Genomic DNA, 27,905 nt, shown 5'->3' on the forward strand with positions numbered 1-27,905 from the left:
ATGGAAGGTCAATGAGAATATCAAATTTCCGAGGAATAAAGAAGAATGCAGAGAGCAAGCATTCTTCTGTAACAGCTATAGATTCTTTGACACAATTTGCCAAGTAGTTGGGCACACTGGGCCCCGTAAATGTAATAATAATGTCTGCCGAGTGCCTTTGAAAAGAGTCAAAGGCAAAGGCAAAAATCACAAAACTGGCTGAAAGACAGCTAGGATCATTAGCTGCTATTTGAAACCCGGAGGCAAACAGACATTAAGAGCCTGGAACCAGTCAAAGAAGAGTCATCAGTCAGCCGTGGAGCCAGGGACAGAATTCCTAATCTGCGTTGGCTGAGAACCCCAGAAAACTCTTCACGTCCCCCTGGTCCCACCCTTCCCTGCTGCTCCTCACCTCCTTGCCACAGAAATGAAACCATAATCCTTGGAGCCAGGAGGGTCTGCAGATCATCAGCCCCAAGTCCCTACTTGTGCAAACGGCAAGACGGGGGCAGAGAAAGAAAGGTCATGAACGAGGTCCACGGAGGGTCCCAGGAACAGCATTCACGCTTGGAAGTGACCAAAGCAAAAAACCAAACCAAACCCAAAAAAAACTTCCTCTAGTGAGCAAATGAGTCAATGATCCGGAAAGTCAGATACCTCGTTTATATCTTTTAAAGGAGTTTGACGGCACCTGCATAAATCAGCAAAGCTAAGGAGTGGGAGCCACCCCTCATTCGCACTTCATGGGTCCCAAGCACCACACCACATGCTTCACACCATGTTGTCTCTGTTCGCTTTCCAGCCACCCCTTGCCCCTGTCTCTTTTTTAGCTCACTTTTTTTTTTTATATATATATAGGTGAAGAAACCGAGGCTTCAGAGATGATGCGATTTCTCCAGGGTTACGTAACCAGGAATTATTTAGCCAAGTTTGTCTGCAGCACTGACCAAGATGCTGTAATGCTGCAATAAATGGGGACTGAGGTGCAGAGAAGGGTCGCCACCTGGGAGTCCTTGCCTGGCACCCTCACTTCACATCTCACAAGGTTCCCATCCAGTCACTTATGATCACATCTGACGTAAACAACACGACCCTCTGTCAGTTCCAGGAGGGCAGGGACCATAGTAACCTTGCTCCTCCTAAATCCCCAGAATATTGTCTGGCAGAGCGCAGGAGCTAAGCACCGTCTGGAGATGAATTTAAGGGAGTGGATGCATGAATGGATGCCCCAGTTAGCCCTGCGAGGTGGGCATGGCCAGGATGTTTTCTCTAGAGGCTTCTCTAATCTGAACCTAGCTGGTGCTGGAGTGAGTGTCCCAGTGTAATCAATACCTAATCCCGTGATTAAAGGAGCTCTCAGCAATGGGATTACAGCCCAGCATGCCTGATAAGGTGGCTCCTAGGGCCCTGCTTCTTCCCAGGTCATAAATTGGCTTCCTGTGATTTATTTTTGCTATCATGATAGTTTGCTATCTCCCCCAAAGCTGTGTAAAAGAAGGCAGCATCAATTCCATCTGTCTTACTACGAAATGCAGTGAGAGCACAGATTTGGGGAAAACCACTTGGAGCCCCACACTCAGTTTCCTCATCTGTAAAGCGGAAGTAATAATAGTATCCATTTCATAGGATGCGATGCCTCTAAAGTACTTAGCCCTGGCAAGCGTTGGGTACATTTTCCTTCAGTTACTAATGAAAGAGGCTGGGGCAAGAAACACTGGTTACTGCAGGACAGCAGTCTTCTCTGGCTTCTGGTGGTTCTATCTGTGACATGAAGGTGGGGACGCGGGACATCCAAGGAGTCACACAACAAATACTACTGAGCACCTCCTAAGTGCCCGTCTCTGGGCTGAGCACCAGACAAGAGAGACAAGAGTCAAGGCTCCCTATCCATGAGGGATTCCCCTGTGCCTAGAGCTTTAACTGAGATGGATATCAAACATTGAAGGAGCTCCCGGCACATGCCAGGCACAGTGGTAAATAATTTGCATACATAAACACAATCAATATTTGCAACAATGCCATTGCCCCACTTTTATAGGTAAGGGAATTCAGCTGCAAAAGTTCTCCATGATTTTCTCAAGGTCAACAAGGTAACAAATAGCATTAGAAAGCATTCAAACCTAGAGATCAGCTCTGGGCTCCAACACCCTTCCTGGACACACGTCACACAAGGCTTGAGGCCACAGAACAGTCTGCAGATCACACCATGCCAGGATAAATAAATGCATGCATCTCTCCTGTTCTCTGGTTATTTTTGTGCTTTCTCTTTCTCTCACCTCTCTTATCTCCCTGCATTTCCATCAATATTGTCTGCCTTATCTACCAGTCACAGAGGTAACAGTTCTCCCTTTTGTTGCTGCAACCCTCCATCCCCACTGACATTGTTGGGAAGAGACAGTCTGTGGTCCTGAAGCAGAAGTGATAACTCCAGTTGCTGACGTCCTTTCTGTAAGGATCTCCGATTGGAAAAAGTTCCTTCTGACACCCAGCATCAGATGGCTCTGAGTCTCCTCATCCCGTGTCCAGACTGAGAAACCCAGTGGGTTCCCAAATCCTCCGGGTCACCTCTCTCACAAGGATGTGGTCTTTGCTCCATCCCTACTCATTTCTTCTACCACAAATTAGCAGCTTACTGACCTGTATATGGCTTGATTTTAGCCCTGAGTTTCCAGTCCAACTCTCTAGAGAAATGCAGTCCTTATACTATTCCCATCCGGGAAAATGTGGTTCTCAACCATCTCCACCAGGGATGCTGGTACGGCTTTGCGTCTCTGAACTAAACCCTGGGAGACTGCATACCATCGTGTTAGACAGGAAGAGTTTAAGTCTCAACTGTTCCTTTAACAGCCTCTGTAACCTCAAGTACAGCTGCTTCCATATGTCTCAGCATCCTCTCTCTTTTACCTGGAGAATGATGATGATGATGGTGGTATCTCCTTTCTTGGGTAGTGGGAGGACTGAGTGATTTAAGATGCAAGAAGTTAAACAGCAGTGTTTGCTGCACATGGTGGTACACTCCTGTGATCCCAGCAACTTGGGAGACTGAGGCAAGAGAATTGTAAGTTCCAGTTCAGCCTCAGCAACTTAGTGAGACCCTGTCTCAAAATTAAAAATAAAAAGGACTGGGAACTTCGCTCAGTGGTAAAGCACCTCTGGATTCAATTCCCAGTACCCAAAACAAACAAGCAAATAAATTAAACAGCAACACTCAATAAACATTAGCTATATTTTTATATGTCTCATGGGAAGTGCATCTTAAATGAATCTTTAGCATCTTCTAAAGTTACTTTCCAGTTAAGAGGGATGGAGAGAAGCTCCAAATGACTATGAAACAGAGGAAGAATTTTTAAGACTGCCATAAAAAAAGAGGGGACATAACCAGCAACTTCATGACAACTTGCTTTCCTTTACTGCACAGTACATGAAACAAGCAGATCGCAACTGTCCTCTGGAGGAGCAGGGACAGGGAAACGTTAGGAGGCCATCTCGCAGATGAGAGGTGAAGTCACCTGCTCTGAGTCACACGGCTGGCTAAAGGGAAGCTCCAAGACTGCAGTAATGACTTTCTAAGCCTGGTATCCGGAGCGCAACTTCACATGTCACCACTCGGTGAAGCAAACAAGCGAACATCCAGTTCAACACCAAGCACTGAGCAATAACAACACAATCCACACTTCTTCCCTGTTTTTTCAACTTCTCCAGCATGCTCAAGTTTCCAGAAACATCCATGGGGGAAGGGCATTGACTGGCTTGAGTTGAGGAGCTGTACCGAACAATGAAAAGTGGCTTTGGTGAAGAAAGCAAAGGGCCGTGTGCAGCACACACAGGAGAGTACTATTTTCCCTCTGAAGAGGGCAGTATGCAACCAAGGCCAAAGTCATTGCTCACGGCTTCCTTCCAGGTGCTGAAGGCCAGAGGCAGCGCAGCCCTCAGGAGCCCAGGCAGCTTGGGTTTCCAAGAGCTTATTTCTGAACGACAAACGCATCTTCAAACGTGAAATTGGATTCTTGGGGTTTAAGTGCAGCTACACACTGCCTCTCATCTGAAGGTACACACTGCAAACTGATACCGAGGTGATGCAGGACGGCTGGAAGGATCCCTGACGATTTCTTTTTCTGTGCTCTCACACTCGTCTGCCCTCTCCAATCGGCCCCTCTGAAATTAAACAATAGCACAGCATCCCAGATGGTCTCAGATGCTTGCAGGAGAAAGTGTTTCTTTTTTCTACTGCGTGCATCAAGGCTTCTGCTGCCTAAAGCAAAATACCTTCTCGAAAACATCCTTTGCACAGAAATAAAATGTTGGGAATGGGGATCTTAGCTCCTGGGATGCATTTATCAAGCCAATCACAGTAATTATAATTAGAACACTAACTAAGTGAAAGCTAAGCATGAGATACATTTGCAGAAAACCTGAACTGCATACAATTAAGTTGTGTTTGGTGGCATTTTGAGGTATTCCATTAATGCATTTTGGGGATGGAGATTAATTTTTTTCTTAACTATCTTGATCGACTTGCATTAACCATATTCAGCTGGAGTCAAGGAGAAGTAGTAAGGAGACATAATATGTATGGCTAAGTGCAGAGCTGGAAGATAGATGTCAAAGGTAGCCTAACTGGCTATTTTAAAAAATCCTCCTCAGTCACTGCCAAATATGTCCATTGGGCATTAATTTAACCTATTCTATGTTAGGTTAAAGAGAAGAACTCAAGATCTTTAGGGAAAATAGAGCTTCATTTCTTAGCCTTGGTTTTGGGAATGCATTAAGCCAATAGCACTGAAATTGTTTCCACAGCTTCCCATTGTCCAGAGAGGAAACTTCCTTCTCAGGAGCTCTCCCTTCAGGGGTCCCCTCTTGGGTAAAGTCCTTATCATATTCTCCTCCCATCAGACTGGGCTCCCTCAGCCATGGCAACACTTGTCCTGGCTTTTAACTTCACTGTATGATCTTTCTCTCCGCTGGACTGTGCCCTCCTGGAGATCAGAGATTTTTGTCTCCTTAACCTGGGTCTCCAGCACCCAGCACATGATCCAGGACAGCATAGGTGCTTGGCAAATATTGAGCGAAGAGTGACCAAATAAATAAACAAATAGGAAAATGAATGAACAGTGTGTGATCTGTTCTTTTTGGATCTGGCTCCTCTCCAACCTCCCCTCTCCAGGTAGGCATCAGCTAGCTCTGCAATGGCAATTCCAGAACACTTTTAGGAAGGAAAAAAAAAACAAAAAAACCCCAAAAAAACAGCAGGAGAGATAATTCAGGTTGGCAGGTGTGTGTGTGTGTGTGTTTTCTAAAGAAAACCACCTTTGAATAAAAGCACAGGGCTTTTCCTTAGATTGTATTTGGGGTAGTGGGTACCCGATGACAAGGCCTAGGCTACGCCTTGGAGTATATTTCCATTTTATTTTGGGATAGGAGGACGTAGAATACTATTTTCACAACCCATTTCATACATGCGTGTATATGTGCATGTGTTATATTTATGATTTTTGTGAGATCACTGTAGATCCACATACGGTTGCAAGAACTAGAACAAGACATCCCATGCATCCTTCATCCAACCTCCCCCAGTGTGGACAAGATCACCACCAGAATATTGACATCAGTACAATCCACCCACCTTATTCAGACTTCATGAGGGGTGTGTGTGTGTGTGTGTGTGTGTGTGTGTGTGTGTGTTGGATATTTCTGAAAATGGCTTTCCTCCCCGTTGGTGACCCGCCGGGCAGGGGTCCAGTCTGATCTATGGGTTCACAGGAGTTGGTGCCCACAGGCATTGTATATGCCTGCCTTCATTTCTTGCACACAGCAGGTGATCAATAATCGTCCACATAAACACTTAAACTTGCATGTCAGTGCGTGTGCAAGGGGGGTTGTGTGTGCAACATTTTAAGGTAGAAAACCGAACCTGCGGCGTCTAGTATTTTAGAGGAAAAATGCAAAAAGTTGGTTATTTTTCTCCGCAATTGTGAATTAGCTAGCTGGCTAATTGCTTCAAAGCGATCCTGGTGCACATGCTGCGATCCCCGAAGAGCAGTTTTTGAGTCCCCCTCGACTCCACTCCCGGCGTTAGAGACCAGCACCGGGCTCTCAGGGCCCTCAGGACGACTCCTGCCCCTACACCCACTTTCACCCCTTTCTTCCCCAGGGCTGGACTGTTTCACCCCGTCTCCAGGCAACCGCCAGGCGCGCCAGGCGGGACGTCATTTCCTGAAGAGCCCGCGGGGGGAGGGGGCGGGGAGGGGGAGGGGCAAGGGGGCGGGGCCAAGGCTGGGCTGGCGACGGCGACGGCGTCGGAACTCGCTGGAAGACTCGGCCCGGGGTTGCTCAACAGTTCGCAAAGTCCGGGCTCGCGGCGGCGCGGCTCCGTCTGCGCCCGGGCGGCGCGGGGGCGCGGGGACCCCGGGCTGCTGCATCCCGGGGCTGCCCCGGACATGCCCCGCACCCCCTACCGGACGCCCGCGTGGCTCCATCCGCTGCGACTCCGGGGGCTCCGGCACTAGATCGACCCCCGCCCCAACTTCTGACTTTGGGGTCCCCCAGCCTTAGAAGAACAGGCGGCCCGGCTGGGGGAACCCCGGGAATGGTGTGACGGGGCGGTCAGCTTTGCTGCGCCCCCCAGTCCAGCCACCAGCCGTCTCTGAGCCCTCCAGAATGTAGCTGTGCTCTCCGCGCCCCCCGGCCTCCAGCCGCAGTCTCCGCGACCTCCCGGCTCCAGTCGCCAACTCTTTGTCCCCCAGGATCCCGCCGTTGTCTCCGCGTCCGCAGATTCCAGCCGCCGTCTCTTCGTCCTCCGGATTCCAGTTTCGCGACCCCCTCCGTTTTCGCACCTCCGGGACTCTAGCAGCGTCTCCGCGACCCCCCAGGATCCAGCCACTGTACCCGCACCCCTCCAAACCCACAGTCCAGCCGTCGTCTCCACGCTCCTGCAAACCCAGACTCCAGCCGCTGTGTCCGAGTCTCCCTGGATTTGGCTCTGTCTCCACGTCCCCGAAACCCAGACTCCAGCCGTGATCTCCGCGCTCCCCGGAATCCAGCTGTCGCGCCAGTGCCCGCAAGTCAGCAGCACCCCACCGCGCACCTCAAGTCTGGCCGGGCCTCGGCGGGGAGATGAACGCGCAGCTGGACGGCCTGTCGGTGAGCTCGTCCTCCACCGGCTCGCTGGGCTCGGCGGCCGGGGCGGGCGGCGGCGGGGGCGCGGGGCTGCGGCTGCTGTCTGCCAACGTGCGCCAGCTGCACCAGGCGCTGACGGCGCTGCTGAGCGAGGCGGAGCGGGAGCAGTTCACGCACTGCCTGAACGCATACCACGCGCGCCGCAACGTCTTCGACCTGGTGCGCACCCTACGCGTCCTGTTGGACAGCCCGGTCAAGCGGCGCCTGCTGCCCATGCTGCGTCTGGTCATCCCGCGCTCAGACCAGCTGCTCTTCGACCAGTACACAGCCGAGGGTCTCTACCTGCCTGCCACCACCCCCTACAGGCAGCCTGCGTGGGGCGGCCCCGACGGCGCAGGGCCCGGGGAGGTGCGCCTGGTCAGCCTGCGGCGCGCTAAGGCCCACGAAGGCTTGGGCTTCAGTATACGAGGGGGCTCCGAACACGGTGTGGGTATCTACGTTTCGCTGGTGGAGCCGGGCTCCCTGGCTGAGAAAGAAGGGCTGCGGGTCGGGGACCAGATTCTGCGTGTCAACGATAAATCCCTAGCCCGGGTGACCCATGCGGAGGCAGTCAAGGTAGGGCTGAGGTTTGGGGAAGAAAAAGGGGAAAAGTATCTGCAGCAGAGTGGGGCCGCTCCTTCAGTATCACCCTGCTGTGTTTCCTTGGGCAAATCGCTTGACCGTGCTGGGCTTCATTTTTGGTAACTTTAAAGCAGGACCATCTAGTTTGTGGAACCAATAGGTGTCAGGCCCTGGGCATATGGTGATGCCTTGCCTTCATGGGGCCTACCTGCTAGTGCAGAAGATAGGGCAGTGTCAAATACTCAAGCAAATGTATGATCACAAAATGGGAAAGGGACTTTGGATTCTTATGAGCATTCAAAGAAATAAGGACTCTGCTTGGCATAGCGTTAGTAATCGGTAGGTGGCCTGCCCTGCTGCTTTTGCTGATGTCATCATCCTGTCTCTGAAAGTTTTGTTAGTTCATCAGTGGCCCAAGGAGACTTGTTGAGGTGACCACAGAGCTCCTGGCTGGCTCTGTTGCTTGTGGCCAGACTGGGGATCCTGGAACAGGTTGCTTGCCCTCCCAGAACCTTTGGTTCTCCACGTGGAAAATGGGGCAAGTGGACCAGATAAGTGGTCCCTCACCTTGTTGAGAATGAGTCTACTGCCCGAATGTCAAAAACAAGTCCCCTATCCCCATGAGAGTATTTGTGCTTTTTGTGACTGTTAATTGAGAAAAATACCTCATGACAACCAGCTTCTGGGGATTTAATTATGCTCTTAAAGAGTATGTGTGTTTGCTAATCTCATGGCCCAGGGCTGTTGCAAACCATTTGGAGTGTGAGATGGAGAGTGTGTGTTCCCTTGTGGATTCAAGGAGCCCTTGCAAGCCTTTGGCCCCCACCCCTGTCCCTTTGTGGGCAAGAAGCGAAGAGTTTGCGGAGAAAGAAACCTCAACACATTCTCTGCTTTAGCAGAGAAATGCTCAGGGTTGGGCTGGCCTGTGGGCCCCTCTCCCCGCCATGCCATGCCCCTGCCTCTAGCACAGGTGTTCTGAACTCCAGCCTATTCCTGCTGGCTGCAGGGAAGCTCCTGGGCAGCAGAGCTCCAGGGCTACTTCCTGTATGCTGACTGTCCAGTGACCTGTGGCCAGGTGAGTTGAGCTGACTGTGTGCCTGGGACACCAGCAACTGTTTCTGTCCTCACCTCCCTCTTTTGCTTTCCACCCCATGGACCCTCAGGAGGCTCCTAGTGCTTTTGGAAACTTCTTTGCAGTTTCTGGAAAAAGGCAGATCAGCTTAAATTGTTCCAGGGTATAGCGGGCAAAGCTCTTTGTGGGTTTCCATGCAACGGTCCTCCCTGGCTCCTCCCCCCACATCCATCTTTTCCCTTGATCTAGCATTCCATATAGTTAAAAAGAAATAGTCCATTAGCCTTGACCCTAAAAGATCAGAGTTCTGAGATGATAAATTTGTGCTCTAAAGATACTTGATTCAAATGGTCATTTATAAATGTGGATTCAATTTTAGAGGCAATTTAAGGAGACTGGACTAACTTAATCATCACAAGGTGATAGACTTTGGAAAGACCGTGGGTTCCTCTGAATAGTAAAAACACTCTCTCCCTTCAGTTTGCACCCCAGACCCAGTGGGCCATAGGGTCGCGCTGCTTGGCTGTGAATTTCCATTTCCGGGCATTTCTTCGATCACTCTGAGGACCTTCTTTCTGAACCTCTCTCTGAACCACCTTTACACTGTGGTTGTTCAGTTGTGACTCACAGCAGCACCAGGCCTTAGCTCTTGACTTTGGTTGCTTTCAGAGAAAAACCTCAGCTCTCCTTGCATAGTTTTTGAAGCCCAAGAGAGAGTACCTGCTGCCACCAGGGGACATCGGAATAGGAGCAGAACTGTCCTTGAAGTGTAGCACCTGTGTCCCAGGGGCCTGTGTGAGCTGAGCAAGGCAGCCACTAAGGCAGGGTTGTCCCTCTTCTGACCAATGTCAGACAGATGATCTGCCTGGGGTGGACCCCTCTGGACCCTTAAGAAGCAGAAGTCAAAATGCTGCTTTGTGTCATATTAACTCCAGAGGCAGAAGGGGACAGACTTCTTGGTGGGTGGAATTTACAACAGAGGAGGCCAAAGCAGGGTCGCACCGTGCGCAGATGGTTTCAGGGCAGTTAAAAGATTCCTGAAGAGCTGTTTGTTGATGCATTTCCACAAATTAGGAGGGTTAAGTCGCTTAACTGCGAATCTGGAGAGGCCTGGCTTCTCCACCAAGCACCAGCCGCTCCTGCCTGCCAGCTCTGCCTGCAGGCCTGTGAGCCACGGTGCTGGAGGGCCCCCACCAGGGGCTCCGCGGTACAGGTGCGCTCTCGCACCTGGACTTCACACTGCCTGCACATTTTCTCTGGCTCGTCTGCTCCTGTCTCTGCCACCTTGTGTTTAGTGGGTGTCTTTTCAGTCTTCAAATGTTTATTTTTCTTCTCTGGGACAAAGAGAGGGGAAGAGATCCTCTGGGCTTCCCCAAAGAAGTTAGTGGTATGTCTGTGTGTGTGACATAAAAATAAAATGAAAATAAATTTTAGGGGTTAAATTACTTGAGAGTTTACAAATCAGAGAGGGTCACAGCTTTTTCAAGAAGGGATTAAGCAAAGGCAGTTCTTTCCTCTTCTTTTTCTGACAAGTGGAGCATCCATTGTTACTCAAAGCAGTTTACTGAGGATTGTATTCCACATCCAGTGGGGCTTCCGTGCCTCTTTTAAAGCCCATTTGCCAAATCAGCAGTGACAGGTCCTGATAAGGCAAGTCATTTACTATTTGCAATTAGATTGAAATGTTTGATTTTTTTTGAAAAGTCTATGTTGAATGAACAGGAGCCAAACTAATAATCATAAAAGAATAGTTGTTCAGAGATTTTCAGCCAGATGTGCTTGATAAATCGACCCAGGAATCTGCAGACCAGCGATGCTGCATTAGCTCTGCTATGCCCTTGCTGTGTGACCTTGGGCAAGTCACTGACCCTCTCTGTGTTCCAGGGTGAATGGGTTGGGGCTATCCAAGGCCCCTTCCAGCTCAGACAGTCTGTGACTTGCTTGCTATGTGCTACACAGAAGGCATGTAAAATGTCGAATCTGATGTTTCCTTGTTCTTTTGGAATTGCCTTCGTTTAAGGCAAAGAAAGTTGGCTAAGGCCTGGGAGACGGGAGTCTTGGCATTCTTGTGTAGCATCGTACTAAATCAGGAAATTGATGGGCTACACTCTGTACTGATGAGAGCTGGACGCTGTCTCTCGACCGAGAACGCCAGCCCTGGTGCCATTCCAGAGTAAATGAAGACCGACAATAGGATTCTGGCACAAAGAGCACTGGCCTGGGAGCGCTCAAAATCTGACTCACTTACCCACTTGTTTTCTGAGCCCCCTGGTTTTGTGGGTAGAACTCGGGTGTCCAGGTGCTACTGGCATGTGGGTATGCGGGTGTGTATTTCATCTGGGTAAAATTTAAATTGCTTCTTTGCAAGTCTCAGCATTCCCACATCCAGGAACCCTATTAGACTCTGAAATGTTCCAGAAGTTAAAAACTCGCTGGCCCTTTCATTTAATTAGAGTTACCGCACTCTCCTCCTTTTGCAAAATAACCCAGGAAGAACCTGTCTGAATTAATCTAAGTCATGACGTTTGGTTCAGCACCTTCTAAGTGACTCGTTTGTCACTCGAGCATTGGACATGGTTAGCTGAAGCCATTACAGATGATCCCCACTTCCAACTCTGTGTCTGATCTGGGGCTCCTCCCCCTGGTCTCTTTCCTGGGCTCCCATTTGGAAACCATGGTGGGCACAGGCTTTTCCCTGGCCCTGTATTCATTCTGCAATCTGTGGGTCCTGTCAACAGTGACATACAGGAAGCTCACTAGTCATCAACTCTTGACTGAGTAGATATTTGGTTGCAGCAAATTCAGAGTTGGCAGTCCAGCGAGAGCGCCCGGTTCTTTAATGTAGCCTTGTGTATTCATTTTGTCCAAGATGATGCACAAGGTTCTAGAAAATCGTGACGCCTGTGTAGGGCCACATCCTCTTCCCACTGGTTATTTACCATTCAGATCAAAGAAGCATTCTATAGGGTGAATGGGAATGCCTTTATTTTGCCATTAAGACTTGATATTGTTGTAGTAGAAGGTTCTCGACTCCTGACTTGAAGCTGGACACTAAAGAGATGCAGCAGAGCCCCGTGCGGCTCAGCATTGTGTTTCTCCTTCATTCCCCTCTGCCGAGGAACCCCGGGTTGTTTATTACTTGGCATAGATTCATCACTCTGATGGAGCTGGAAAGAGAAGGTGCTCCTTTAACCCCTGACCAATGGGATTCGTGCGCAGGGGCTCACCCCCTGCCTCTGCCCACCTCCAGCCACGTACACTGAAGGCAACCTGTGTGCACCTGTGAGCGCACGCACGCACGCACGCACGCACCGCGGGTGCACGGTGCACCTGTCATGCCCGCAGCACGTGCGCAGCTCCTTCCGGTCCTAATCTTCCCTCTATCCTGCAAAGGGCTTTGCACTGAAGCAGGCATTCCCAGGGGATTAGGCTCCAACTGGCTTTCTACAGGGTTCTTTTGGGACCTAGAAGGGGCAGCCTTTGGTCGGCACTGCTTGGGGACCCCAGGCTCTTCCCGAGCAAGACCAGTGAATCTGATTAGAAGGCATGACATTAAATGTCTGGAGGTAGCTGGAGGCTGAAATAGAAATCTTTCAAAATGGATTCTTTTTCTTTCTTTCATTTGTTTTCAACCCCCAAGCAAGAACCTGGTATTAACTCCAAGCTCACGCAGCCTTCTAATTGTGCCGCAGGGTGGGGTGTTGCCCGTCAAGTTTCTGTGCTACAACATTTCCTTTATCCTTCTGCAGCCTCGCTGGTGGAGAGGGCTCACAGAGCGGGTGCAAGCTCTCTCCTTGTCCCATGCCTCCCTGGTGCCACTTGAGGAAGCAGCACCATGGCACTGGAGCTCTGTGGATTTTTTTTTTAATAGATTTTATTTTTGAGAGCAGTTTTATGTTCACAGTCAAATTGAGCAGGACAGAGGTTTCCCCCGACTCCATCCCCAAAAATGCACAGCCTTCCGCATTATCAACATCTCCTGCCAGAATGATGCATCTGTCATGATTGAGGAACCTGCTTTGACCTATCCTTGTCACCCAAAGTTGACATTGCACCTGACATTTAGCTTTGCTTTACTGGAACACTACTAAGAAGAGAGGCGTCTAGCCTTAGTGAGCACCAGCTGTGGGTGAGGCGCTTGGTCCCTCCTATGCCATTCCATTTCCCCAAGGGAATCGGGGAGGGGAGGAATATCATGAAATCGGTAAGTCCCAGGTCACCCCTAGGATTAAGAACCCAGCACACCCCCCCTCCCCATCTGGAACCCAGCCCCAGGGCTGTGAAGCCAGCCTCCTGGAGGACAAGGTCTGCCCCCAAGGAAGCGGGCAGATGTCCATTCTGTGCCTGACATGGGGAGCCTGTTGAGAGCCACCCCACAACTTGGTTTTGCTAAGCGAGGAGTCAGAGATCTGTCATCAAGGGAGAGCAGCGTGTCTCCACCCTTTCTTGGTCTGGAGCCACTTGTCCCTACTTCTCTGAGCTCTGCTTACCACACTGCAGAAGTGAGCTGGATGTGGTCCCTGCCCACGGGAGTTTGGGAGGGGATTATTGAACCATCTGTGGTTACAGGTCACTGGAATCTTGGGTGACATGCCCCTGCATCCCTACCACCCTCTCCAAAGCAGTTCCTCTTCCTCGCCTCCTGTCCCCTCCCTTTACCCTCCCTGATTTCCTTCAGCATGCTTTTTGCTACCAGAATGACCTTTCTTGGTTTTTTGCCTTCCTCTCCCACTACAAATAAGCTTCATGGAAATTAGGATTGGATATGCCTCGCCCACTCCCATATGCCCATTTCCCGGCACATAGTAGGTTCTTTAATAAATAAATTAATATTTACCAAAAGAATGGAATGATCCCTTCATGTCTCCCTTCCTCCTTCTCTCTCTCTCTTTTCTTGGTACTGGGGAGTGAACTCGGGGGTACATTGTCACTGAGCTACAACCCCAACCCTTTGTATTTTTTATTTCGAGACAGTCTCACTAAGTCGCTTAGGGTCTCACTAAGTTGCTGAGGATGGTGTCCAACTTGTGATCCTCCTCTCTGAGCCTCGCGACTTGCTGGGATTCCAGATATATATCACTACCCTGGTCTGGAATGATCTTTTTTTTTTTTTTTTTGGTACCAGGGATTGAACTTGGGGCACTCCACCACTGAGCCACATCCCCAGCCCTATTTTGTATTTTATCTAGAGACAGGGTCTCACTGAGTTACTTAGTGCCTCACTTTTGCTGAGACTGGCTTTGAACTCGTGATCCTCTTGCCTCAGCCTCCCAGCCACTTGGATTACAGGCGTGCGCCACCCCAGAATGATCTTTTATTCCAGTGTTGGTGAATTCAGGATTCCCCACCTCCTGCGTGTGTGGCCGTGGAGTGGGGACTGAATGGAAAAACTGAGGAAAGCCCAAATCTGTAGTGTGTGCATACCACAAAGCTGGCTGTGTGGTTGTGGGCAGTTCCCATGACATCTCTGAACCCCAGTCTTTGGAGCTGTGAAATGGGCTGTGGTCACCAAATGTCTTGTTAGGGATGAAAACATGTGAAACCCTCTCCACTATTTTATAAAAGGCCTTTAAAAAAAAAAAAACAAAAATCAAAAAAACCTTTGCTCAGGTTTGTACCTGAGCATGGCAGCAGTTCTTCCCGTCTTCTGCAGCCCAGACCCACCCTGTGAGACCCCTTTGGCAAGTTCATCTGCCACTTTGCCCTCCATCTTAAAACCAGGTTCCCAGAAGTGGGTTATTGCAGCAGCTTGATAGTGTCTGTGATTCCAAAATAGAATCATTTATGCATCCCAAAGCAATCAGTGAACCAATATGGGGTAGGATACACCTTCTGGCTTTTTGTTAAAAATAAAATAAAACAAAAAAAACCCTCAGGTATTCAGAAGCCCCATGTTTTATGTGAAGGCCAAGCCCCCGCTAACCACGTGTATGTTCAAGAGCTGCTTTATTCTGTACGGAGAATGCATACCGGGATTATTTTTTCCTCTTTTCCAATCCCAGCACCTTTGCCTCCTCCCTCCTTTGGGAATTCTTGTTCCTCCTGCTAAATTGGCTGTGGCTTTGCTTCAGCTGACAGATGGTTTCAAGCTTCTCTTCCCTCCCTACCTGAGTTTCCCAGTACAGCATCCTCCCAACTCCGAACGCACAGCAAACGCACAGCCTTCCCAACGCAATCCCAAGATGCCCTCTTTCCTAGGTTCTAAGGCTGTGAGGAGGAATGCAGTGAAGGGGCATCAGAAAGGGTGTTTCCAAATGCCCAGGTGCTGGGGCTGCTGAAAGGTGGCAGTTCACAAGTGTTAGTTCATGGGAGATTTTTTTTTTCTTCAGTATTTTGTTTAGATGTTGATGGACCTTTATTTTGCTCATTTACTTATATGTGGTGCTGAGGATCGAACCCAGTACCTCACCCACGCGAGGCAAGCGCTCTGCCACGGAGCCATAGCCACAGCCCTCAAGGGAGATTTAACCAGCTTCCAAGCAAGTCCGAACCCCACTGTGGGTTGGGAAGCCCTGCCACCCCCCAATAAAGCGTGTCCACCTTAAGATTTGACCAGACAGCTGAACCCACCCTGTCCCCATCCTTAGTGATTTGGGAGCAAGTTTCCAGATGTGCAAGGTCAGCTGATTCATGGGAAAGTCCAAGGAAGGGAGGTCTGTGCCCAGGAGGCTCATGGTGGAGTCTTGAGGTGGACATGGTTCACCTGACTGTGCTACTTGGCAGTGACCTTGGGCAAGTCCCTTTGCTGCTCTGATTCAGATATCCCTTCTGCTAAACCTGGCCCTTGCACATCAGAAGTTTGAAAAATATGTCTGTGGAGGTCCCACTGCAAGCATTATAATGAAAAATGTTATCGACTCTATTCAGCTGGCTTTGAAAACCTTCTGTGTGCCTGCTAGTTTTTTTTTTTTTTTTTTTTTTTAAATTGTCATTGGAAGAAAATACCAGGACTCAGGGCCTGTGAGATTGGTCAGAGCTGTTTGAATTGCAGAGTCATTTGCTAAATGTGGTCAATATTCCCACATAGACAGAGTTTCTTTAAAAATGTAATTGCTCCTATCTGGCTTTTGGTATCTTCATCTTTACTTTATAGAAGTAATAAAGCCCAGTGGATGAATGGAATTGCATGTCCCCACCTCCCTTCTGATTTTCTGTGAGGCCTTTAAAAATAGGGGAGGCAGACAAGATGGATGCATGGCCCAGGGGCCCACCGTGTGACCGTGCTGTCCCCTGGACCAGTGCATCCCTAAGTTTGCTTCCCTCCATCCTTCCCTGATGGGTTCCCAGGGACCCTGGAGAGGAAGAAAAGGAGAGGGCTGTTTCCAGAGCCCATTAAAGCAATTAATGCAGGTAAGAGTGGCGCTTTGATAACGCAGCTTCTGCACTTAAAAAAAAGACAACTTGTAATTTATTTGAACCGCATCTGAAATGATGTGCCAGCCTTGGTAAGAGCTTCCGATTAAGAAACGAAATGTGGTCCAGCTTTCAGAAATTCACCTCCTGTGGAGGTTTGAAAGCTTCCACTCAGGACTCTGGTGAGCCCTGCTGACCGCTCCATCCTCCTGGCCCCAAGGGAGGGGTGGCAGGCTTTGGGGTGTCTGGACCCAGTCTCCCTTTTCCTTCATCCTTCTCCAGGGAGTCCCAAAGCTTTCCCAACTCTCTGGAGCCCTCTTCCTCCTCCAAGAGCCCTTCCAGTTCTGAGACTTTAAGTCATTTCAAAGGTCAGCATGTACAGATCTCCCTCAGCTTCCTTCCTGTCTTTTCCCCAGTGCCTCTGCCTCTCCCATTGACCAGCCTTGTCTCTGAGCAGGTTCGTGCGTCCTTTTAGTGCATCTATTTTCTATCTGTATTTTCAGCTCTTCTCCAGCTTTAAGAATAACTTCTATTTGCTCTGTAAGTCCTGCACATTTCCAGCCCTCTGATGGCCCCTTCTCCTGCCCTCAGGTTGTGGACATGTCCCAAGTTGGTCACCTTGACCTGTTCTTCCTCTCCAGGGACCACACCAGCTTCAGTGTGGCTGGCTCTCCAGGCTGGCCCTCTCCCCAGCCTGTCCCCTTCCCTGCTGTCCCTGCTGCCCAGCTGCAGTGGTCTCCTCATAGTCTTGTCCATCCTCCATCCTGCGGGCAGGGTGAACCCTCTGAAGTGCCTGCACAGAACCTGACTCTTGAGTCGGGAGCCCACAGAGCAGGGACCAAGCTCTTCCACTTGGCCTCAGGGTTCCACCCCCTTTACCTACAGGGAATTCTCTTCTCCAGCTGTTCCCCAAATGGAACCACACTTGGCCAACAAGTAACAGCCTCCTCTGAAACAAGGCTTCATTTCTCTCCACCTTGAACACCCAAGTCCTGTTAGGCCGGACCTCACTCGTTTCCCTAGCAGACCTGCCCACCCGCCATTGCTCCCATCTGCAGGAGACCCTCTCCTCCCTCAGCCTAGCAGCCTGCTTCACCTCTCCCATGACATAGATATATTTCTTCCCCTTCTCTTTGTTGCCCATTGAGTGATGATAACCTTTACCCTGCATGAGGCTGCAGTGAGCCAGCCCTGGCTTAAGTATAAACTCATTTAAACCCCACAGCAGGCCTTGCAAAGAGTTGGTCACTTGCCTTTTGTCACACATACAGGTAGTGGCAGAGCCTGGTTGCACACCCAGGTGTTGTGGCCCTGAGAGACTGCAGAGAGAGGGGACACCTCATTGTGCTGGTCCAAGCCCAGCTCTGTTGCTTGGTAGCTGTGGGGTCTTGAACGAGCTCCTTAGCTCTGACCCTGGGATCCCTCCGCCACACAGTGTGATGCAGTTGGCAGGGCAACGGCAAGCAGGGTTTCCTTGTCTCTAAACCAGGGGCACTGATGCCACGCAGGTCATGTCTTAATGCACTGGGCACGTGGGTGAACCTGAGCATGTGGTGATTGCCCGCTGTGTTCAGACCACTGCGCTGGGGCTGGACGAGGCTTGTCCTGGCACTTGGAGAAGGACAGAACAGAGAGCACACTGATAAATGTCACCACCAGTGAGGTTTATGTGTGCCACCAGAAGCTCTGCCAGGGCTTCCCTGCACCCCCCTGGGACTCTTCCCTACAGCCCCGAGGGAGAGGAAACTGGAATCAGAGCAATGGTGACCCGCCGCAGGCACGTGAAGGGAGGAAGCAGGAACCCAGGTCTGCCTGCCTCCAAAGCGCATGCTCATCGCGTGGGCTCTCAGTTGCTTCTGGAAAGATGCGGGATGAACAACGCAGTGGGTGCTGGCGATGGTAGGGGCTCAGTTCGTCTTGTCTCCTCCCCAGGTTTTGTCCTTATGAAATGGCTCTGCAGCCATTGGATGAGAAAACCCCCAAGGAACCAGTCAACCCAGGCCTGGCCGCCCTGCCCCTTCCTGGACAGGCTGTATGCACGTGATTACCAGACTCCAGGGACGTCTCTGTTATCTGTCCTCCCCATGCCCTGACCTTTGTCAGGTTTTTATTTTGTGCATTGTCCGTGAAAATTCCCTGATAGGGAACTGTGACCTCAACTAACCGGTTGCCTTGAGAATAAACTGGTGTCTGGTGAAGCCCTGTCCTTCACGGCAGGCCCGAGTTCATCCCTGGGCCTGGTGTCCAGGCTGCCCATCCTCAGCCCCGCCCCAGACTGGACAAGCGAGGGGGCCATTGTGTTTGGCCTATAGGAAAATGGGGGTGAAGTCAGTGGTAGAGCGCTTGCCCGCCGCGTGGGGCCCTGGGTCCATCCCTAGCACTGCAAATAAGAAACAAGTACTTAAAATTAAATGTGTGTGTTTGTGTATGTACGCGTATTTCTTTCTGTATTTACTTTAGTAAACTAATGTATATGAAAGCAATTTTTAAAACTTGGAAAGCCCAGAAGAACACATAAGAAAACAAACAAAAAATCGTGGCTCGCTCGCCTGCCCCCGACGTAATCGCTTTTGGCAGTTTGATCCCAGCCTTCCTGGAGCCCGTGCGTGCGTTTGTACTGGGAATTCTCCACACACCTGCCAGTTTGGACGTAGCTATCTAGCCGTCTCCTTCGCCAAGCCGTGCCTCATGACTGTTTTCCCACTTTGATAAATGTTTCTAGAACGTGATTTTTAATGATTGCATAATATATTGCAGCAAAGAGATACATGATTTATTTAACTAATTTCTTCTTGTTGGACAGCTTGTTTTTTCAGTGCTATCCATATTGCTGCTTTTCACATCCGTGCACATTAATCCTTAAGCATGTCTCTAATAACTCCTTGGGCTGTCTGTCTGGAGGTGGTATTGGCTCAGGGGAGAGGCATAATTTTAAGACTTTTGATAACAGTTGCCAAACAGTTCTTGGGAAGGGAATTATTTTGCATAATCCCTCCTGCCAATATTAGCAGCCTGCAAGAGCTTTCATTTTCCCCTAACCATGCCAACATTGGGTATTATGGGTTTTTCCCCCAGTCTCACAGACAAAAAAAAGGATCCTGTTTTAAATTTGCATAATTTAAATAGGTTGAACTCCTTTACATGTTTATTGTTTGTATATGTATTTACATTTTTTTGGTGTATAACTTACTGATAAACTATGCCCACTTAATCGTAAAGTTTTACATGTCAACATCATCTGTCCTTTCCATTCTGATGTTTGCTGAGTCTTTTTAAAACATGGTGATCCCTCCACCTTGAATTCTGGTTCTTCAGTGTGAAGTTGAATTCAGTGGGAAGCCCATCGCTCTTTCAACTGAGAATGGTCAGAAAGAGTTGAGGGACAGGGATATAAAGAGTCTGGGAGGGAAGTTACCCTACTCATGAGCTGAGAAAATGACTTTGATGCACACGGATATTCCCGATGGACCTGTGTGCTTTGGACATTCATCCAGACATTAAAATACTCCGCTGCAAGCCCTTCAAGACTCATCTTGAGCGATAATATTTATGACTTCTAGAATCGTGTTAGTTCTTCCTTAAAAGCAAGGAAGAATAAAGAGAAGAACATTTGTAAAGCGATTTACTTAAATTATAAGGGGCTAAAAGTCAGGCTGAGTGGGTAATTGAAGAATTGCATTAAAAAGGAATCCATATCTTTCTGGGATCTGCTCTGACCTCATCTTGTGAGTTGTTATGTGAAGGGGTGGTCACTCTGTCACTTTCTTGCAAATTTCTTTGTGGCATTATCCCCAAGGTCAGGGTTTTTCCTTTCTTTGTTGGTGTGTCTTCACACAGCCTAAACTCAGTAAGACATTTAGGAGCCCCAAGACATTTAGGGGAGAACAGGAGTTTTCAAAGGACAGGTCTCCAGCCCAGCCCTTGGGATCCCCATGTTCCCAGGATGAAAGTGAAAATTTCCTCTAACTTATGGAGCCTTTGGACAAGGTCAAAGTCTCCTTAAAGAAGGGGCAGGGACTGAACCATTGGTTTTTAAAATACTACTGTGTGAGACCCAATGAAAGGCACATTTAAATAGCATGAAAGAAAGTCTGCAGGGAGAGAAGATTCCTGCCTCCTTCCCCTCTTACGCCTCTCGCCAGGGGTTTCCCTGCCCACTCCCCTGGCTTGCTCCTGGGCAGCCACATTCCTCGATCACCTGCTTCCTGAGGGTCTAGCTATCTTTAGGGAGGGGTCTTGGAGGGCTCCCACAGCTGTTCTGCAGCCTGCTTGATTCCCCAGGGATTCAGCCGGGGCCATGGCTACACTGAGCTGGAGCAAACGGACAGGCCTTGGGTGTCCCAGCTGTGCCCCAGGTCCTGGCCCCTGCCAGCACACAGATGTTAGTGATGGTCCCATGTATCCGTGGGTGTTGGAGAAAAAGTGGCTCCTCATCACCCCTGCCTGCCCATGTTGTCATTCCAAAAGGATGTGGAATTTGTGATTTGGGGACTTGGATTTAGGGAATGTTTGCAAATGACACATGTCTTAGACCATACTCAGCAGCTGCTAGGTGTTTCCTGGGAGGGATGGGAGAGGGGCAGGAGTCTCAAGAAAGCAGAGTTATCATTCAAGTATCCGTGGCAAGGATCTCTGCCTCCAGCTACTCAGAAGGGGTGTCTGATCCTAGACATGGGCTTAGATTTTAGCATTTATTCATCTGCTCAACAATTGCTTTATTGAGCACCTGCCCTGGGACTGGTATAATTTAATGCATGTCACCATCTACGCATCTCATCTGCTTATTGGTTCATATGTTTATAACTAAGATCCCTCCTAGGTCAAAAGCAACTGAGTGGCTTAAACTGAAAAGCACATTACTGAAAAGGGAAAGGGATCAGAACTGATGTTAGAAAGTGTGCGAGAGCTCGTGCGTGTGCTGTCTTTGATAAAAAGGGTATTTCATCTTTAAATTGAATTCTGAGCATCCTAGAACCAAGGCAGAAAGAGAAATGAATAGATTATTTTGATCCTGCTGGAGGAATCCTTGGTACTTTGGAGACAGCGTTCCTTGTGGAGGGCTTCCTTGCATGTCCTCGCTGTCGCTTCAAGTGGAGTCACCTGCCACCTTCGGGTTCTATTTGTTGACACACCTGTGATGCCTTCCTTGTCCGTTGAGAGGCTGGAGATGGAACGAGCACTTGGATAAGTAAGTTGCCATGTGTACTTTCAGGGGCAGCGAGCAGCACGTGCAGAGGCCCGAAGTGGAAAGAGCCCGTGACTTGATACTGCAAGAAAGCTCAGGTGGCGGGCGGGGGCGGGGACCAGGCTGGTCAGGTGTGGGGCAGCTGCCCAGGCCTGAGATGCCCCACAGGGAGTTTGCATCTTGCATCAGGAGCAACAGGGAGCCTTTGGGGGCAGTAAGGGACAGGGCTGGCTTATATTTTAAGATGATTCTTTGGCTGCTCTGCAGAGGCTGGTTTTGGGGAGCTGAGAGCCGAGGCAGCAGTAGTCCAGGACTTATGGTTGGGCCTGACATCTGCGCAGGGCTCCAGAGTCAGGGGCTCTCACATGTACCTGCCACTTGTCTGTCTTGGGACAAGGTGTAGGTCCAGCCTTGTGTTCTCTGAACCCCCTTGAGGGCTGTGGGAGGGGAGGCATCTGTTTGGAGAGTCCAAGGTTCATATCCAAGCCCTACCTCTTATCCTCTTTGTGCCCTTACATGGGACATTTCACCACCAAGCATCCCTCTCCTCATCAATGGAAGGAATAAAATGTCATCAGGCTGGGCGTGGTGGTGCACACCTGTAATCCCAGCACCTCTGGAGGCTGTGGCAGGAGGATTGCAAGTTCAAGGCCAGCCTTGGCAACTTATCAAGACCCTATCTCAAAATAAAATTTTTAAAGGGCTGGGGATGTAGCTCAGTAGTGCACCTGCCTGGCATGCGTGAGGTCCTGGGGCCCATCCCCAGCACTGCCCCCCAAAATGATCATCATCATCTTGCCGCTACTAACAGTATTAACCTCTAATTGCCCAGGGCCTCCCGTGAATCACACCCAGTGCAGAATAATTCATCAGCGCTCATTTGGCACACAGGATAACTCTGAGGGTAGACATTAGTAGCCTGATTTAACAGATGAGGAAGCAGGGGCTCAGAGAGGTGAAGCAACTTGTCTAAAGTCTCAGAGCTAGGAAGGGTGGAACATTGTTTGGAAATGGCTTTCCAGCAAATGCACCCTCCATTGGAAAACCACCCTAAGCCATCATCTCTACCCTAAGCCAGCACCAGCTTACCCTTTTTATATTGGTGTTTTGCTGTGCGTTAGGACCCAAGATTTAGCCCCAGGTGAAGTTGGAAAATAGACCTGATATTTCTCTAGCCAGTGGAAGAAAATAGGGAGGAAGGGGATACTGTTTCCAAGCACCTGGCCAGTCCCCTCCAAAGTTGGGAAGCCAGGCGTACTACAGGACGAGATGGCACAGTGCTGCCCCCTGCAGGTGGCTCCAGGAACCACAACGGGGGAGAGGCCAGCCAGAGGGCTCCTCCAACATCTTACTGTACATGAAGCTCTGCCGGCTGCCTCAGTCAGGGTTTCCACTGCGTTCTAGAAAGCCAATGCACGTGTGCTTCAAGATGGGACCAAAAGGGGTTTTCATTGCAGATGTTGGTGCTGGCAAAAAACTGAGAAGCGCCCTAGGTGTCCATCCATAGGAGAGTGAGAATCCCATGGTAGTGAGCCCCTGCGTGCAGAGTGGGAAGAGATGAGTCCAGTGTCATTGAATCGGTGAGGAAAGACCCTCAAGGTAAACGTCATCTAAAATAAAAAGATGAATCAGAAAATGTGCAATGCAAGTCAATTTATGTGACGCCAAGAAGATAGTTTTGTGTAGGTACACAGGCATGCGTATGAAAGGCCAGGACAGGCCAGGACGGACACACAGCAGGACCTCACAGCTATGAACGCCGACAGCTCCACTCTGGGCTCTGTGTTCTTTTAAAGAGCAATGCCTAACCCTTTTGGAGCTCTTTCCTATGTTCCAGGTACTGGGGGGAAAATACACACACACACACACACACACACACACACACATGAAATACACACACACATGCACACATGCTGATTCAATCCTCACAGCCACCCTGTGAGATAATACTATGTGCTTGCCCGAGGACACAGGTAGCAGATCCCCAGCCTGGCTCCAGAGCTGAGGTTCCAACCACTCCTGCTTCTCCCTCTAGTGTCCACATGGGTCTGAGTGTTTTGGGCTCACATCAGTGTGGACTGTGGCTGGTGACTGAGTCTGATTGACTCCAAGCCTAGTGTGCTGCTCTCTGTGCCTAATTGGAACAGATTTCTGGGGGCTCCCAGCCATGTGGAAAACTCATTAACTGCCTGTTGGATGGATGGATGGATGAATGGGTAAATGAATGAATGTGAAGGAGCAAGGGGAGGTAACAGAGTAAACATACTCCAGTGTGTCTCAGGGAACTTACCCGGTGGTCTTAGAGACAGGAGTACGAAGGGGACCCAGAGCCCATGGCATAGCTGGCAGCAGAAACAGAGAAGTAGGCTGGTGCCTCTGGAAGAGTCGTCACAATCTGGGAGGGCTTCCTGGAGGTGGAGGGAGAGAAGCTGAAGGAGGAAGGAGGGCAGATAGGAGGAAGTGTGGATTAAAGGAAGGGGTGGTTCCTATGAGGAAGAAGTTGGGGGCTGGGTGAGGAGCTCAAGGTGCTTTTGCCCTGGGGTCCCTGCAGACCAAGGTTCACAGGGTGCCTTCAGCTTGTGCTGGGAGAAGGAGCCGGCAGATCAGGAAGGTCTCATTACAGTGAGAGCCTGGGACCTGCTGTGTGCCAGGTACTGTGCAGGAGGTGGGCATTATCCTTACAACTGGTGCTCCTTTTTTGGTACGTGGGATGGAACCCAGGGGCACGCCACCGCTGAGTCACATCTCCAGCACCTTTTAATTTTTTAGTTTTGAGACAGGGCCTGTGTTGCTGAGGCTGGCCTCAGACTTAAGGTCTTCCTGTCTCAGCCTCCCGTGTCACTGGGATTACAGGTGTGCACCGTCTCACCTGGCTAACGGTTGCAAAATGCAGGAACGAGCACAGAGAGCTTAGGTGATTTCCCCAGTACCACACAGGAAGTCGTCAGCAGAGCTGGGACCATCATGCAGTGCGTCTGAACCCAAACCCGGGTCCGGAAGCTCAGGCCAGCATCGTCCTTTCCTGCCTTCCAGATCATGAACTCCAGCTCAACACAGTTCTCCTTCCTGACGTTCCGACTCTCCGTTCCCAAAAAAAGAGTCTGCCCCTTGAGGTCTGTGCCCTGAGTGAGCTGGATGACTCACATTACCGTCTTCTCTTGGGGCTTCTTGGTGACCTTCTTCTGCACATGCTCAGTGGCGACAGTCTTGTGCCCTTGAGGTCTGATCCAGGCTTGTTTGGTGCATGTTCATGAGCTGTGCCAACACATCCTCTTATCCCTGCACTGTGGCCTCCAGGCCAGGCCACGGTCCTCTGTGGGCAGAGAATGGTGTCAGCCTGGCCTCTGCTTTGGGGGGTTCAGAGTTGGCCCTAAAGAGCCAATGACGCACTTTGCCTCCTGAGAGTATTGAGCCGAGTAGTGAGTTGTTAACTTGGAAGACGCAGGCGTGTAATGTACATTTCCATCCTCGCAGCACGCTGCCCGTAGCCTTTTGGTGATGGATAGCGTCTTAGCCGTGCCGTCTGCCGGGTCAGATGGAGACGACTCTGCGATCTGAGTTGGTGGAATGCAGGCCAGCCCAAGGGTCGGTGTTACCAGTAAACACCGACCTTGGACATTGTGGGGGAACATCGCGCTCTGGTGGCCGCCCTCACTGGCAGGGGGATCTCCCCGGATCTCTCCTGTTCACCTGCTCCTGTACCTACAGAGAAAGTGGGAGAAGGATGTGGTGACAGAGGTCAGCCACCTGCGCAGGCAGAGCACGCAGGCTGCTTTAATGTAGGTATTGTGAGTGATTTACCATCTCCAGGTGGCTCTCTGCAGAGAGCAAGGACACAGCCAGAGTGCTATTTGAGGGCATTGACTCCTAGCCTTCAGGTGCCTTTGAAGGTCCCCTGCTGCCCTGATGGTGCCTTGCTGGGGTGTGCATCCTGCTACCCCTGAGAGCTCCGTCTCCCTGTTGTTTTCTGAAACCTCCCAGCCCCTCCCAGCTGATATGGAACCTCAGAGTCCCGGGTCTTGGACAAGGTCCAAGGATTTGGGTCAATGACCTGGGAGCAGCAGCCTGCACAGTCCCGAGAGCTCACTCCTGGACTGGGGAGGACGGAGGTGGTTTCTCAGGCCCCGCCGGCACGCCTGTCCGAGATTTATCCCATGTGTCTCCAAGACCCCATCTCTCTGCTGTCGTGACCACGACCACCAGGCAGCCTGAACCAGAGAGATACAGCAGTTTTGTTTGGGGAAGGACCTTAGTGATCACTAAGTACAGCTTGGTCATTGCCAGCGGGCAAAGCCTGGCAAGGGGAACTAGCAGCCCCAGGTCACCTGCAAGCCAGTGGCACAGCAGAGCCTGCCATGGAGGCCCGACTGACAAGGGAAGTACAGCCAGTGGCAGGAGCTCTGAATTTCCCGGATGGCCCAGGTGTGCAGGCCTGGCAGAGAGGCAGGCGGGGGTGGGGGCCGCAGCCAGCTTGCTTTTCAGTGAACTCCTCTCCATTACTGATGCCTTTAAAATAAACCATCATGGATATGAAGCGGCCAGAGGTGTCAGGAAGGCAGACTCCAACTCCTTGGGCCCTCTCACTTGCTTTCCTGCGACTCGGCTCAACACCTTATAGTTCAATTAAAGAGCAGGGGAGGAGCCCTTCCCGCGGGTTCTAATGGGCCCAGACCGCCTTCCCTGAGCCCGCTTGGGTATGGAAAGTGCTGCCTCAGGAACCTTGCCTCCTGCGGTATCGCCAGCAAAAACCAAACAGGCAACGGCGGGCGACAACATTCTCGCCCTCCGCGAAAGCCCACATTTATCCCCCAAGAAGAGTGCTCAGCAGCCTTCCAGAATGGTCTGAGCTGAGTGGCCGTCAGGTTTTCCAACCTCTTGTGATGGGGAAACTGAGGTGCAGAGGGGAAGGGCTTGCGCAGGCTGGCCTCCCGGGTCCTGGGCTGTGCCCCTCTGCCCCTCCCCTCCAGGGGCTCCAGGGTCCCCTTTTGTAAAATCGCGGGGGCGGCAGCACGCTGGCGCTGCGTGACCCGCCGGGTCCTCTACAGCGCGGGCTCTCCACGCGTTCTCATCAGAGGCATTAACCTCCCTCCTCTCAAGGTTGCTGCTGGCCTATTTATAGAACTGGCCGAGAGGGTTCTACGTCCGCGATGAGGAATACAAATGATGCCGCCGTGTTGTCGCGTCCTCCCCCGGTCCCTTTTAACTCCTTGGACAGTGCTTGTCTGCGGCATCACCGTTTCCCTCCTCCGTGGAGACACGCCCGGGAGAGAGGCCGGTAGGCTCTGCCCTCGGCTGAGCGCCTGCTGTATGCACGGCGCTGGATTTCCTGCCTGTCTTCTTTAACCCTCCCCACCCTGACAGGTGGGCGTTGACCTCCCCCCTCACAGTGCTGCCTGTGTGGCCTCTCAGCCAACACGTGGCGGAAGTGCGACCTCAGTCACCTTCTGCCTGCCTCCCTGGCCCAGGTCAGTTCTTTCCACCACGTTCCTCTGCTCTAACTCCAGCACGACCTTCCCGGCTCGCTGTGGCTGCAGGATCACATCTCTGGAGGTTCCGATTTCTTTGGGGGTTTTATTTACTTTCTTATCTAATCAGATCCATCGTTTCTTAGGACCCACTGTGTGACAGGTAAAACTTTGTCTCTCACCAGTCTGTGTCATGAGGACCTACTGTGTGCTGGGCAATGCCTGCCTCTCAGGGACTGCAAGCATCATCAGGACCTACTATGTACCCGGTGGTATTTGTCCCTCACCAGGCTGCCTGCTTTGTTCCCTGTGGACCTGGCACACAGTAGGCCCCCCTCCAGCCCTTGTTGAATGATTCGTGGGCCTTATTCTGAGTCCCTCAGAGGGAGAAGAGGAGGCAAGCCGTTTGGAGTAGCAGCAGAGCAGCGAGTCACAACCTTGTGGAGGAGGGAGCTATGGGTCCCTCAGAGGGACCAGGAAGATGTGTGGGGCACAGAGACGCGTGGCCTCCGGCTTCTGCTGACACCTGCGCCCTGGGACCCCCTTTACACTCTGCTGTGGCAGGAGCACACCTGGTCTCAGGCTCCTCCATCCCACATCTCCATCCTAACAGAGACTGGATTTCCTGACTGTTCCGTCGGGAGCCTGCGGAAAGCCTGAAGAACACTGAATCTTTCCCTGCTCATCTTCTCAGAAATTTTTTTAAAAGCAACATTTTGGCGAGCTACCATCTCTAGCAGGGCTGGCATTGAGCCGGGAGGCCCAGTACCCTGGGCCTGCCTTTCCTCCTCTGGGAGGGTTCTGCACGTCAGAGCCCCCTGCACGCAGCCAGGGCTCCCTGCTGACTCCAAAAGTTTAGCCCTTGGTCCCTTTGTCCTCGGGTTGGGGGGTTGGAGGGCTCAGTGCAGCAGGGCAGGGGTGTCCCAGAGAGCCCAGGGACCTTCCTTTTTAGGCATATTATTTTTATGATATTGAAAGCAGTGTGTCCTCGTTGTGGAACATTTGGAAAATATGGAGAGGTAGGAAAAGCAAAAGATGAGTCACCCACCATCCCACTAGAGAGGGAAACACTGAGCATTGGCACCGTACTTCTCTGTTTTCTCTGTATGATTTT

At 50.8% G+C, this 27,905-nt stretch overlaps 1 protein-coding gene across 2 annotated transcripts in view; it reads left to right on the forward strand.

Annotated features, from left to right (window-relative positions):
• Positions 1-6,262: 6,262 nt before the first annotated feature.
• The window catches only part of Whrn (whirlin), an 85,158-nt gene continuing 63,515 nt past the window's right edge, over positions 6,263-27,905 (forward strand). For both annotated transcript variants that reach the window (XM_047525712.1, XM_047525713.1), the window contains exon 1: positions 6,263-7,710. In XM_047525712.1, coding sequence (XP_047381668.1) covers positions 7,093-7,710 — 618 coding nt within the window. In that variant the 5' untranslated portion in view covers positions 6,263-7,092. The remainder of the gene's footprint in view (positions 7,711-27,905) is intronic.

Source organism: Sciurus carolinensis, chromosome 14, assembly GCF_902686445.1.
Source record: "Sciurus carolinensis chromosome 14, mSciCar1.2, whole genome shotgun sequence".
Taxonomy (NCBI): domain Eukaryota; kingdom Metazoa; phylum Chordata; class Mammalia; order Rodentia; family Sciuridae; genus Sciurus; species Sciurus carolinensis.